The following is a 10739-nucleotide window of genomic DNA, read 5'->3' as shown; positions in this document are numbered from 1 at the left end:
AACATAATACTCTCTCTTAGATCACCTGTATAGTATGCGACTATAATCACGAATATCGATTATTTCTTTTTTATAGTTCACCTGTGTCTACGTGTTTATTTATTCAATAAGAATAATTATATATTTGGTTGTAGATGTATACTGAACATGTCAACAGCTTTCTTAATGTTTGCACGAATAATATTCTGTAATACCTGTATTATGAAATGAACAAGAACAGTCTTTACTATTATTTAAGTGCAATTTATTCAGGAATATATTATTCTAAACAGCAGTGTCTGCACTATTTTCCTTTAACTAGCTGCGTACAGTATTAGCAAGAGGCCATTGAAACCAAGGTTAAGAAGTAAAGCTTAGCCTCAAAACATTTTGAAGTTGTATTTGTGGCACCATTTATGAGCACGTGTATTGAGTATAATTACTTATAGTTTCAAGCACAATGTCTATTCAAGAGAGAGTTTTAATGAAAAAAATTAAAAAACGAGAAAAACAAAAATTAAAGCTCATTCAAAATAAGGAAGCTGAAAATAATAAAGAAGGTAAACAATTTTCGAACATTCATTTTTTTACTAATTACTATGTGTTTTAGTTTCAAAAATTGATGAGAACGTTGAAGTAGGAAAAGGTGTTAAACGAGTGCTAGATAATGAAGAAGGACCCATTAAAAGTAAATATATTTCACTTTACTAGTTCAATAAATATTAAGGGTAGTTTTTAATTCAATATTTATTTCTAGAGAAAAAGAAAAAAAATAAGAAGAAACAACGAAAGAATACTGAGGGAGAAGAGATAAGAACAAATCCAAGCGACACGGAATTTGAAAATGTAAGTGAAGGAGAAATTGAAGGATCTGAACACAAGGAGGAAAATGAAAATAAATCAGATTTAGATTGCAAATGTGAGTTTTTACATAATAAAAATTTCATCTAATCTTTGCTTTTACTATGCTTGTATGATGATTTTAAGGCGAATATGAGTTTTCCTTGGGGTTTTAGCTCAAGTTGAGAAATATGATTAATTTAAATCTGAACTACCCTTCAAGTTTGATTTGAATTGTAAATTAATTCAACAATAATTCTAAATATATTTTTCAGTACCCGGCTCAAGTTCAACATTAGAAATTCTAAGTAACAGCTCATTTACATCTTTGAAAGACAAAGTATGTGAAAATACATTAAAGGCTATAGCTGACATGGGTTTCACCACTTTGACTGAAATTCAAGCAAGATCTATCCCTCCCCTTCTGGAAGGAAGAGATTTGGTTGGAGCTGCCAAAACAGGATCAGGAAAAACTCTTGCATTTCTCATACCAGCAGTTGAATTAATTTATAAATTGAAATTTATGCCTAGAAATGGTAAGTACCTCTATAGCATTCTATAGTGAAATATGGATATTGTGAAGTAATTGGAACAACCAATTTACTATGAAACTGTGAGGATTTCATAAGTACTTTTTAGAATAGATTTTGTACTAACATTTTTCAATTAATTTCAATTAATTAATTAGAGCTGTACTTATATTTATATCAGTTTACCTAATATCTTTTAGATAAGCACTATTTTTTATTTGGGTATTCTCTATGCAGGTGGTTTTTATGAACAATTTTGGCATATGTAGTGATTTTGCTTGGGATCTATTCACTAATTTATCTTTTGATATAATTTTGTCTAGGTACATCTATAAATTTTTATGTAATTTCAACATTCTCTTTGAATATGTTTCTTTCTTTATAAGCAATATAATACCGAAATATTATATAACTTTCAGATCAGTTTTTATTAGCTTCTCTAGTGTCGAACAAGTTTATATGACATTATTTTTTATATAATTTTGACTAATATGCAGATTTTTTTAAATTTGTACTATTGTTTAGTTTGTTTTCAACTCTTTAATTTATTATTCATTTTTTTTTTCAATTGTAAGTTCAAGCTATGAATGATGTCTTCTCTTGCTTTTAAGTGTTGCTACTATATTTTTTCATGTTATAAATTACAGTTTAACACTCGTGACACAATATTGATTCTGATAATCACTGTCAAAAGTTAGGGTGAATTGATTTCCAGAAATGTAAATTGTTTCTGATTATCATTAATATAAAAAGAAATTAATAATAAAAATGAATTGTTCTTTGATGCATTACATTTTGGTCACCATCAAGTTTGACTTTAATTTTGTTCCTAAATGGCAGGACTCCATCATATCATATTTGTTTTCTCTAAATTAACTCAAAGTACCTATTGATTGAATTGACCTTAATAAAATTTTCACAAATAGTTGTCACTGGAAAAATCTGTGCTGAATTATTATGTACTATTTTTTTCTCCCTATCAGGTACTGGTGTAATCATCATATCTCCAACAAGAGAATTGTCTATGCAGACCTTTGGAGTTTTGAAAGAATTAATGAAATATCACCATCATACTTATGGATTAGTAATGGGAGGCACTGCTAGGCAAACAGAGGCCCAAAAATTGTCTAAGGGTATTAATATCCTTGTGGCAACACCTGGAAGGCTCCTAGATCACCTGCAGAATACTCCCGATTTTTTGTATAAAAATTTACAATGCTTAATAATTGATGAGGCTGATAGGATATTGGAAGTTGGATTTGAGGAAGAAATGAAACAGATTATTAATATTTTACCAAGTAAGTATATACAGGTTGTAAATTGTAAAAATTGAACCAAAGCTTGGTTTATTTCAAAAATATATTTTAAAAGTAATTTTGTGTATGTAATTAAACCTAAGTTAATTTTTGTGATATTTTGATTTGCTTTTAATAGTTATTTTGATGAAACTACCCATCAAGTAGAATTTATTCACATCTCATGGGGAACCATGATAATTGACAAAAATTTGTATGTGATATAAGCTTAGTTTTCCTAAGTTATATTATGTGGGATTTACCAGATTTATGGCATGTTAATTGGCAATCACAGATTTTACCCATTGTCCGTGTCACATTTTTACAGAAAGAAGACAAACAATGTTATTTAGTGCAACCCAGAATAAAAAAACAGATGCTTTGACATCTTTAGCTTTAAAAAAAGAGCCTGTTCATATTGATGTGGATGATACAAAAACAGAAGCAACTGTATCTGGACTTGAACAAGGTTACGTGGTGTGTCCTTCTGATAAACGGCATCTGGTGCTATTTACATTCTTGAAGAAGAATAGAAAAAAGAAGATTATGGTATTCTTCAGTTCTTGTATGTCGGTTAAATACCATCATGAGTTATTTAATTATATTGATCTACCGGTTATGTGTATTCATGTAAGTATTCAATTTCACTTAAAATGTTTCATTATTTAAGTGAGAACTGATAATAACTACATTTTTTTTCAATTCAGAAAATCAAATTTCAAGGCAAGTCAATTCCTGAATTTTGAGACATGTCTTATTCCTCAAATCACTGCAATAAGTTTCCTACAAATGATTGAGACTAATTTATGGTAGTTTTTCCTTTGCCTTCACTGAATATCCTCCAATTAAACATTGTTTTAGTGAGATAATAATGTGAAAATAGAAATTATTTTCATTAATTCACTTATATCTGTACTTATGTAGTAGGTGTGATATGTGAAGTTCATTTTGTAGTTTACGAGCTGAGGGCTATGTATATGTGGGTTCAGTCCTAGAAAGCACTAGTGTTGTGAAGTTTGTGTTTATTGAATGTCAAATGGAAAGTAAGATTGTCAGTTTACTTGAATAAATGTTCTACTGGAGACCTGATATATAATTTCGCATACCAATTGAAATGATGAAACTATCAACAATTAAATTTATCATAAAATTTTTGCGGTATCTAGGTATTTTCCTCCAATAAAATCTCCTCTAATGAACATAGTAACAATTTTATTCAAATAAACGGACTCAGATGGATACTTAGCTTTTTATCAAGACTGAAATAAGAATGTTTAAGATTATAAAAATATCAGTGAAGATATGTAAAGAATGGGTATTGTGTTTTCTCTCTTCAACGTGTTGATTGAGTAATTAAAATATATATCATGAAAATTTCATAAGTGTAGAATATTTGACAAGTAGTTTTACTTATAGTAAGTGAATTAATGAAGAAAACACATACGAAGACATTGATGTTAGGGCTTAAGTTTATTGATCCTAAGCCTTCATGCTTGCTCTAGTTTCCAGAAAATTGAATGTTTTGATATTTTTATCCAGTATAAAAAATATTAGAGTTCTATAAATCATTTAACTTACCTAATCAAAATTAAAGAAAATTATGATACTGTTCTAGATGAAATTTTTTTTATAGTTTTAAGATTTGTAGTTTTACATTTGGACAATCAAAATTTGTGCAATTTTTTTCTTTTAATTATTTTTCGATGCTACTTCAGGGCAAACAAAAACAGACAAAACGCACTACAACATTCTTCCAATTTTGTAATGCAGAAACTGGTACATTATTATGTACTGATGTTGCCGCTAGAGGCTTAGATATACCAGCCGTTGATTGGATTGTGCAATTCGATCCTCCAGATGACCCAAAAGAATATATTCACAGAGTTGGAAGGACAGCTAGAGGAGAAGGAAGCAGTGGTCATGCTTTATTAATTTTAAGACCCGAAGAATTAGGTTTTCTGAGATATCTTAAACAGGCAAAAGTACCATTGAATGAATTCGAGTTCAGTTGGAGTAAAATTGCCGATATTCAGCAACAGGTATGTTTTTAACTTGTGTCAGTTAATTATCAAATGTTGAAAAATTATTGAACATTTTTATTATTAATGCATTTACATAGGTCAAGGATTCAGCCACCTAAGACCTAAATAAGATTTGAATGAACTTTCTAAAATATAGCAAAAAATTCGCAATTTTATGCATGTGATAGATATTTTGAGAGATAATTTTTGTAACATAAATCTATAGTTATCATAAATTATATGAAACGTCATGTTAGTTTTATATAATCAATTTTGATTTTATTCGATAAATTTTTATGATACATTTGTTTTTAGCTCGAAAATTTAATTGGCAAAAATTACTTCTTGAATATGTCTGCCAAGGAAGCTTTCAAAGCATACGTTCGAGCGTACGACTCCCATCATCTCAAAACCATTTTCGACATCAGTACGTTGGACTTAGCAAAAGTGGCCTATTCCTTTGGCTTTAGAGTACCTCCTGCTGTAGATTTAAAAGTTTCATCTAAGAAGCAGGAACGACCAGAGAAAAAACGTAAAGGAGGTGGAGGATTTGGTTTTTATAAGAATATGAATTCCATGGATTCTAAGAATTTTAAGAAAAACACAGTTTATAGGCAACCTAAGTCTAAAAATGAATCCAAAAGGAGGCAGTTTAGTAGATAAAAATATTCTAATTCATCCTTTTTATATATTAGAAGTAATATAAATTTTAATTATACACATTGTTTTTTCTGCACCAATAAGTTGAAAGTAAATTATTTCTATTAAATGTAAACCTATAACCTTTGCAATATATACACGCAATGTTTACTAGCAAAGAAAAGGTTTGGCAATGTTCACAAATAACAAATATTTCCAGACTGTTAGAATTATTTAAGACCTCATGGGTTATTTTATCAGTTGTTATGAATGGATTTAGGGTCTTGCATACACTGCGACCAAAATGGTCTATTGTGTCCCCCTTTCTTGCTGTGATACTGGAGAACCCAGTGTTTACAGCTGATCCATCAATCACATTCCTTTTAAAATGTCTAGAATGTGGGATGTCTTTATTTGCAAGAGATCTTTGTCTTCTGTTTCATACGCACCTAGATGTAGTGCTCTGGAGTTTCACACTTGAGTGAATGTGGATAGAGGTTTCGACCTCTGTGCAACAAAATCTGCATGCCTCATTATCTGCTAGGTCTGGCGTCTTCAGGTGTTTGTTGAGACAACAGTGCCCCGATAGAACTCCTATTAGTATTTATAGATTGTTCTTACTTAGGTTGATACATTCAACAGATCTACTTTGGTTGTAGTTTCCCAGCAGATTCTTTGCCTGTCTCTCAGCCCCTGTAGGTTGTCCCGATAATTGGTTTTGCTCCTATCTACCATCTTTTCCAGTGCTTTTTCCATTGTTCTGTAGCTGAGACCACAGAATGGTTCGGATCCCTTAAAGGGCTTGTCTGCCCCCGCTTTAAATTGCGTGAATTTCTGCTTGATGAGCTTGAGTATTCTCTTCCTAGTGAAGAAAATTAGGTAGGTCTTGTTCTGATTGACGTTTAGCCCCACTTTTTTGTTTAGTTGTGTCCTCTTTGAACTATGTCACAGAGTGCATTATCAAAGCATCCTTTTGCGTAGAAGACTATGTCGTCCGCATATCCTTGACAGGGCACACTGAGCTCAGTTAGCCCACATAAGAGTTCGTCTACTACTAAGCTCCACTTAAATGGGAACGCGACTCCTCCTTGACGGCATCACCTATTTGTAGTGATTGAAATGGTGTCTTACCCTACTTTCATTTCTGATGTTATAGTAGATAGTAGTAATACTCCTCTCGCATCTAAAGCTCTTTTGAAGCGTCGTGTGGAGTATTGTCTTAGGCGCCTTCTATGTCTAAGAAGGCACATACTACATTTTCTTTGCTCGTCAGTTTGGTATGCGAATTGACATGGATGGAGAGGTTTCCACTTCAGAATCTCTGTTCTAATGTAATTGTTGACAGCTTTTTCCATCGTTTAGAGTAGAAACATCGAAATGGGTTTTGAGTTGCATCCTTTTGTTGAATGTTATAGAAAATAATACTTTGTTTTGTTAAAATGATTATTTTAATTAAAAAAAGTCTTTTGTTTACAAACGAAAACATTACATTAAAAAAATACAAGTCTCTGCTTAAAAAAGAAACATTACAACTAAAAAAATACTATCTGCTTCCGTATCCTGGAAATAACAATTTTAAAGCTTTACTCAGATTCAAATTGACTATAAGTTTATAATCTTTTCCTAAGTCGAACCTACAGCAAGGACATGTATAGAGTTCCAACTTAAAAGCTCTCTTCAAACATTCCTGAAAATAAAATACCATTATCAAGGATACGTCATAAAGCTAGCAAAAATATTCCAGAGTTTGGTGTTAATACTAATATATTCAAGAATTTCATCACTCTTTAGCACTGAAAAAAATAATCAATATGCAGAGTGAAAATTTAAATCACTATAAAGTCCCTTGCTTAATAGATAATCAGGCTCTTGTCCTACTTCTGAATTCAATTAACTACCTAACTTCAAATCCTGAATTTTCGTCTTTTTTTCTTTGGTTATGATTTTTTGCTTGATTTTCCATTATATAAAAAATAAATTGTTTCATTTCTTAGTGTGGCTATAATCAAATCAAGTGCTGATTACTGAATACAGTCAAGGTCTGAGTGGTTACAGAAAAGTTTTTCTCTGGATGTGTCTCTCCTTGTGCTCTCTCACAGAACTGTCTTTAAAAATAAATTGTTTCATAACTGAATGTCTATAATCAAGTCCTCAATAGCTACAATAGAGTTTTGAATGATAAAATTAAAATATTTGAAAAATGTAAGGCATGGTAGACCTTTAGTTAGTTAGTAGCATTAGTATATGGATAGTATTAGAATGGTGATATTTCCATTTGAATTGTTTAAAAAGCAGCAGATATAAAGAAAATTAATTTTAACCAAGCTTGATGGTGAAAGGATCAATTATAAAAATCATTCCAAAAGAGAAGAAAGTAACTCACCTGGCAGAAATTATGTTTGCATTCAGTTGTGATAGGCTCATAGACAATTTCTTGGCAGCAAATACATTTAAAGACTTCTTCGACTTTTGCTAGATAATCTGGTTTGCCGTTTTTCTGTTCTTCTTTACATTCCAACCACAATTTTGCATTTTGAACATCATTTTTTATCAACTCTTCAATTTCATCAGGTAATTCATATGATTTTTTCGATTTTTTTTTCACATTTGAAAGATCAGTTAAAACGGTAGTATTTGTTTTGCGTTTTACTCCTTTCCCAGTTTTTAGTTCTTTACCTTTCTCTTTTAATGCTTGCGCTTCTAAATATCCTTCAGGATACTAAAAAAAATCTCAGATTCAAATTGTAATATAAAATATAATTATTCAACTTACAATAACGTCCAATTCCTGTCCCCCAGTTTCCCAAGGCGCAGGATTAGGATCGTCTCTTCTAATCACATATTTATAAACAATTAAACCAGATTCGTTTTTATCTGGGTAATATTTAACCACTTTATATATACCATCGTAACGTAATCCTTCATCTGGACAATATTTTGAAAGTTCTTTACCTTTATAACTTCTTACTACTCTTAATGGTAGGCCTTTTCTCCAATCTTTTGCTTCAGCCCCTTTTTCATTGAATGGAGCATTACAATTTAATGCCAGTGCTCTGAAACGTTGAGAAAGTAAATATTATCAAAAAAACAAAAATATATAAAAATTTGGAAAAGTTACTTATTAGCACGAGTTAATTCTTGATCAGAAGTTTGAATATTTATCCTTTTATTGCCCGATAAGTCTCTCCCTCCACTTCCTGAATAAATGAATTCGTTCCCATTATCCAAATCGTCTGCATATCCTCCACTCAAAACTATTGAAGTAGCTCCTTTATTCCCTGAACCATGTATCCCACTAACGTGTGGGCGGTGGACACCTGCTTCAGACACCTAAAATGGAATGTGTCATGGTATTTAACAAAAAAAGCTGTAAGACAGTGTAGAGTGTCAGAAGTGGATGAAAATGATAATCTAACTCACAATGACAGCTACTTGCTTAATTCCAAAGAATAATTCAAGTAAAAAAGGTTGGTATAATATGAAGAAGTAATGAAATTACTTCATTTTGTAGATTTTCTAATGGATAAAATTAAGGATAGCATAGCCTTGAGCTGGTCTTCACTTATTACTGGTTCTTTTTCGAACTCAAAACAATATTGGTATGAAAAGTTTAGCTAAAATGAAGAAATTTTACATAATTCACTTATTTTCTTTGCTTTATAGTTACTGTTGGCTGCCAAGTTGACATAATACAAATAAATAGAGTGGAAAGAGCTGATTAATATAAAACTCACTTGAATGCGAAATCTCCATCTTGTTCCAACATCCACACCTGGAATTGGTCCAAAGTGATCCTTCGGTACAACTGTGCATTGTTTTGTTCTGCCAGCGCAAGCCATTCCTCTACCCCAATCTCTTGTGCACGTTGTGGTTTTACTAGCCATATTAGCACGTTTTTTACTCAATTTTACTTTTTCACCTCTTTTAACAATTTTCGAATCATCAACTTTGCAAGAGGGACAATACCTATAAGACAAGAATCAGTTACAAAAAATGTATACATTGGTATAAATAATGCATATACCAGTCTTCAGATGGAACTTCAGTTAAGGGAGGTTTTAGACAATATATGTGATATTCATCATCACATTCATCACATAGTATAATACTTTCCCAATTTTCCTTGCCATGACATATTTTACAGCCACAATTTCGACATTTCATCTTCTCATTATCTTTACAGCTTACACAACGATAAGGGTACTTTCCTTTAATAATAATGATCAAATTATGGAGTTTAACTAAATTTTATACTTACTTTTAGTTTTTTCAGTATGAGGAGATGTTTTTTCTTTTTTGGTAATTTGACTTAATAAAACTGGTTCCTCAATTCTCATTATTTCATTAATGAAATGAAGAGTACAATTTTCAAGTGGTGCTTTGTCTCCACCAAGCAGTACAGTTCCTATTACATTAGTCCTACTAACTTTGTCAATTTTAAAATTGTACCTAAGAATTATTTAAAGTTAGTTTATAGCTACACACTTTCAAGTTACTTACCAAAGACCTCTAGATTTTTTTTCTTCCATATTGTAATTTGCCAAAACTATCATTTCTGGAGATAATTCATTTAACTTATAAATATAGTAAGACCTAGGTCTAATATCCTTGAAGTTTGCATCAGTTTCAAATCCAGGAACAATATGAGATGCACTAAAATGCAAACAAATTACATTTGAACAATCAAGGTTGAGGAGAATGTAACAACTGATGTATGTTATTATTTTTTTTACTTAATTTCAACTCCTCAACATTTAATGTGTAATTATTAGAATAGAGGGATTAATTTGTGATATTAACAAATTATTGTAAGATTTAATCAACTGATAAATTTTATTTACCTTTTGACTCTAAATGTTAAATCCTTTTCATCAACAACATTGTTGATACTACTACTTGAACCTTCATTTCTAATAAATATTTTAGTTAAATGAGCTTCATACCAGCTTCCATCATCTTGTATCATTACATCAATGAAATCACCAACTTTGTAATACTGACTCTCAATATCGATGAAGTCTTCGTCGATATTGTTATAACTAATTTCTACTGGTTTTGATTCATTTCTTTTTGGAGATTTGATGAACATTTGAACGACATTGTTGTTTTCGATTTGATAATCTAATATTGGCACATTGAATTCTAACTGAAATATACATTTTGATAAGATAGTATTCTAGAATACTTATAAACTTACAGTTTTTCCTTTAAAAAGTAAAGTTTGCTCTTCGGTCTTAAATCCAGTTAATTTTTCAAGTTTGTTATGAATTGTAAGGACTGAATCTTTTTTTGATATTTCTACGATCCATTCTTGATTTGCATCGCCGTCTTTTCTTACTTTAATATACATTTTAACTATAGATTAATTGTACTCTTACCGGTAATTCTGTCACACTGGGCGGGAACTAATAGAAACGATAAAGAAAGGTTATAAT

The 10739-nt window shown here is 30.9% G+C and overlaps 2 protein-coding genes across 2 annotated transcripts; one reads left to right on the top strand and one right to left on the bottom strand.

The window, feature by feature from the left end:
- Nucleotides 1–335: 335 nt before the first annotated feature.
- Nucleotides 336–5385, top strand: LOC130451261 (probable ATP-dependent RNA helicase pitchoune). The gene is made up of 8 exons (XM_056790169.1): nucleotides 336–539; nucleotides 590–667; nucleotides 737–898; nucleotides 1095–1355; nucleotides 2333–2647; nucleotides 2973–3274; nucleotides 4360–4683; nucleotides 4981–5385. The coding sequence occupies exons 1-8, from the start codon at nucleotides 440–442 to the stop codon at nucleotides 5326–5328; spliced, it is 1890 nt and encodes a 629-aa protein (XP_056646147.1). The 5' UTR covers nucleotides 336–439; the 3' UTR covers nucleotides 5329–5385.
- Nucleotides 5386–6729: 1344 nt separating this feature from the next.
- Nucleotides 6730–10723, bottom strand: LOC130451210 (E3 ubiquitin-protein ligase UHRF1-like). The gene is made up of 10 exons (XM_056790076.1): nucleotides 10502–10723; nucleotides 10146–10450; nucleotides 9805–9957; nucleotides 9563–9753; nucleotides 9329–9512; nucleotides 9039–9270; nucleotides 8423–8634; nucleotides 8078–8357; nucleotides 7688–8023; nucleotides 6730–6991 (listed from the first exon to the last, which is right to left on the bottom strand). Exons 1-10 carry the CDS (start codon nucleotides 10652–10654, stop codon nucleotides 6848–6850), a joined length of 2190 nt encoding a protein of 729 aa, XP_056646054.1. The 5' UTR covers nucleotides 10655–10723; the 3' UTR covers nucleotides 6730–6847.
- Nucleotides 10724–10739: the final 16 nt, after the last annotated feature.

This window comes from Diorhabda sublineata, chromosome X (genome assembly GCF_026230105.1).
Source record: "Diorhabda sublineata isolate icDioSubl1.1 chromosome X, icDioSubl1.1, whole genome shotgun sequence".
Lineage (NCBI taxonomy): Eukaryota > Metazoa > Arthropoda > Insecta > Coleoptera > Chrysomelidae > Diorhabda > Diorhabda sublineata.
The sequence above is the reverse complement of the archived record's forward strand: the minus strand, read 5'-3'. Positions and strand labels throughout refer to the sequence as shown.

Bases quoted from the DNA above. Each gene is read 5' to 3' on its own strand.
- LOC130451210 (XM_056790076.1), bottom strand. From the start codon at position 10,654: ATGTATATTAAAGTAAGAAAAGACGGCGATGCAAATCAAGAATGGATC. The intron at 8,635-9,038 runs GTGAGTTTTATA...ATTCCATTTTAG, and splicing joins GATGGAGATTTCGCATTCAA to GTGTCTGAAGCAGGTGTCCA. The intron at 8,358-8,422 runs GTAACTTTTCCA...TCAACGTTTCAG, and splicing joins GAATTAACTCGTGCTAATAA to AGCACTGGCATTAAATTGTA.
- LOC130451261 (XM_056790169.1), top strand. From the start codon at position 440: ATGTCTATTCAAGAGAGAGTTTTAATGAAAAAAATTAAAAAACGAGAA. The intron at 899-1,094 runs GTGAGTTTTTAC...TATATTTTTCAG, and splicing joins ATCAGATTTAGATTGCAAAT to TACCCGGCTCAAGTTCAACA. The intron at 1,356-2,332 runs GTAAGTACCTCT...TCTCCCTATCAG, and splicing joins GAAATTTATGCCTAGAAATG to GTACTGGTGTAATCATCATA.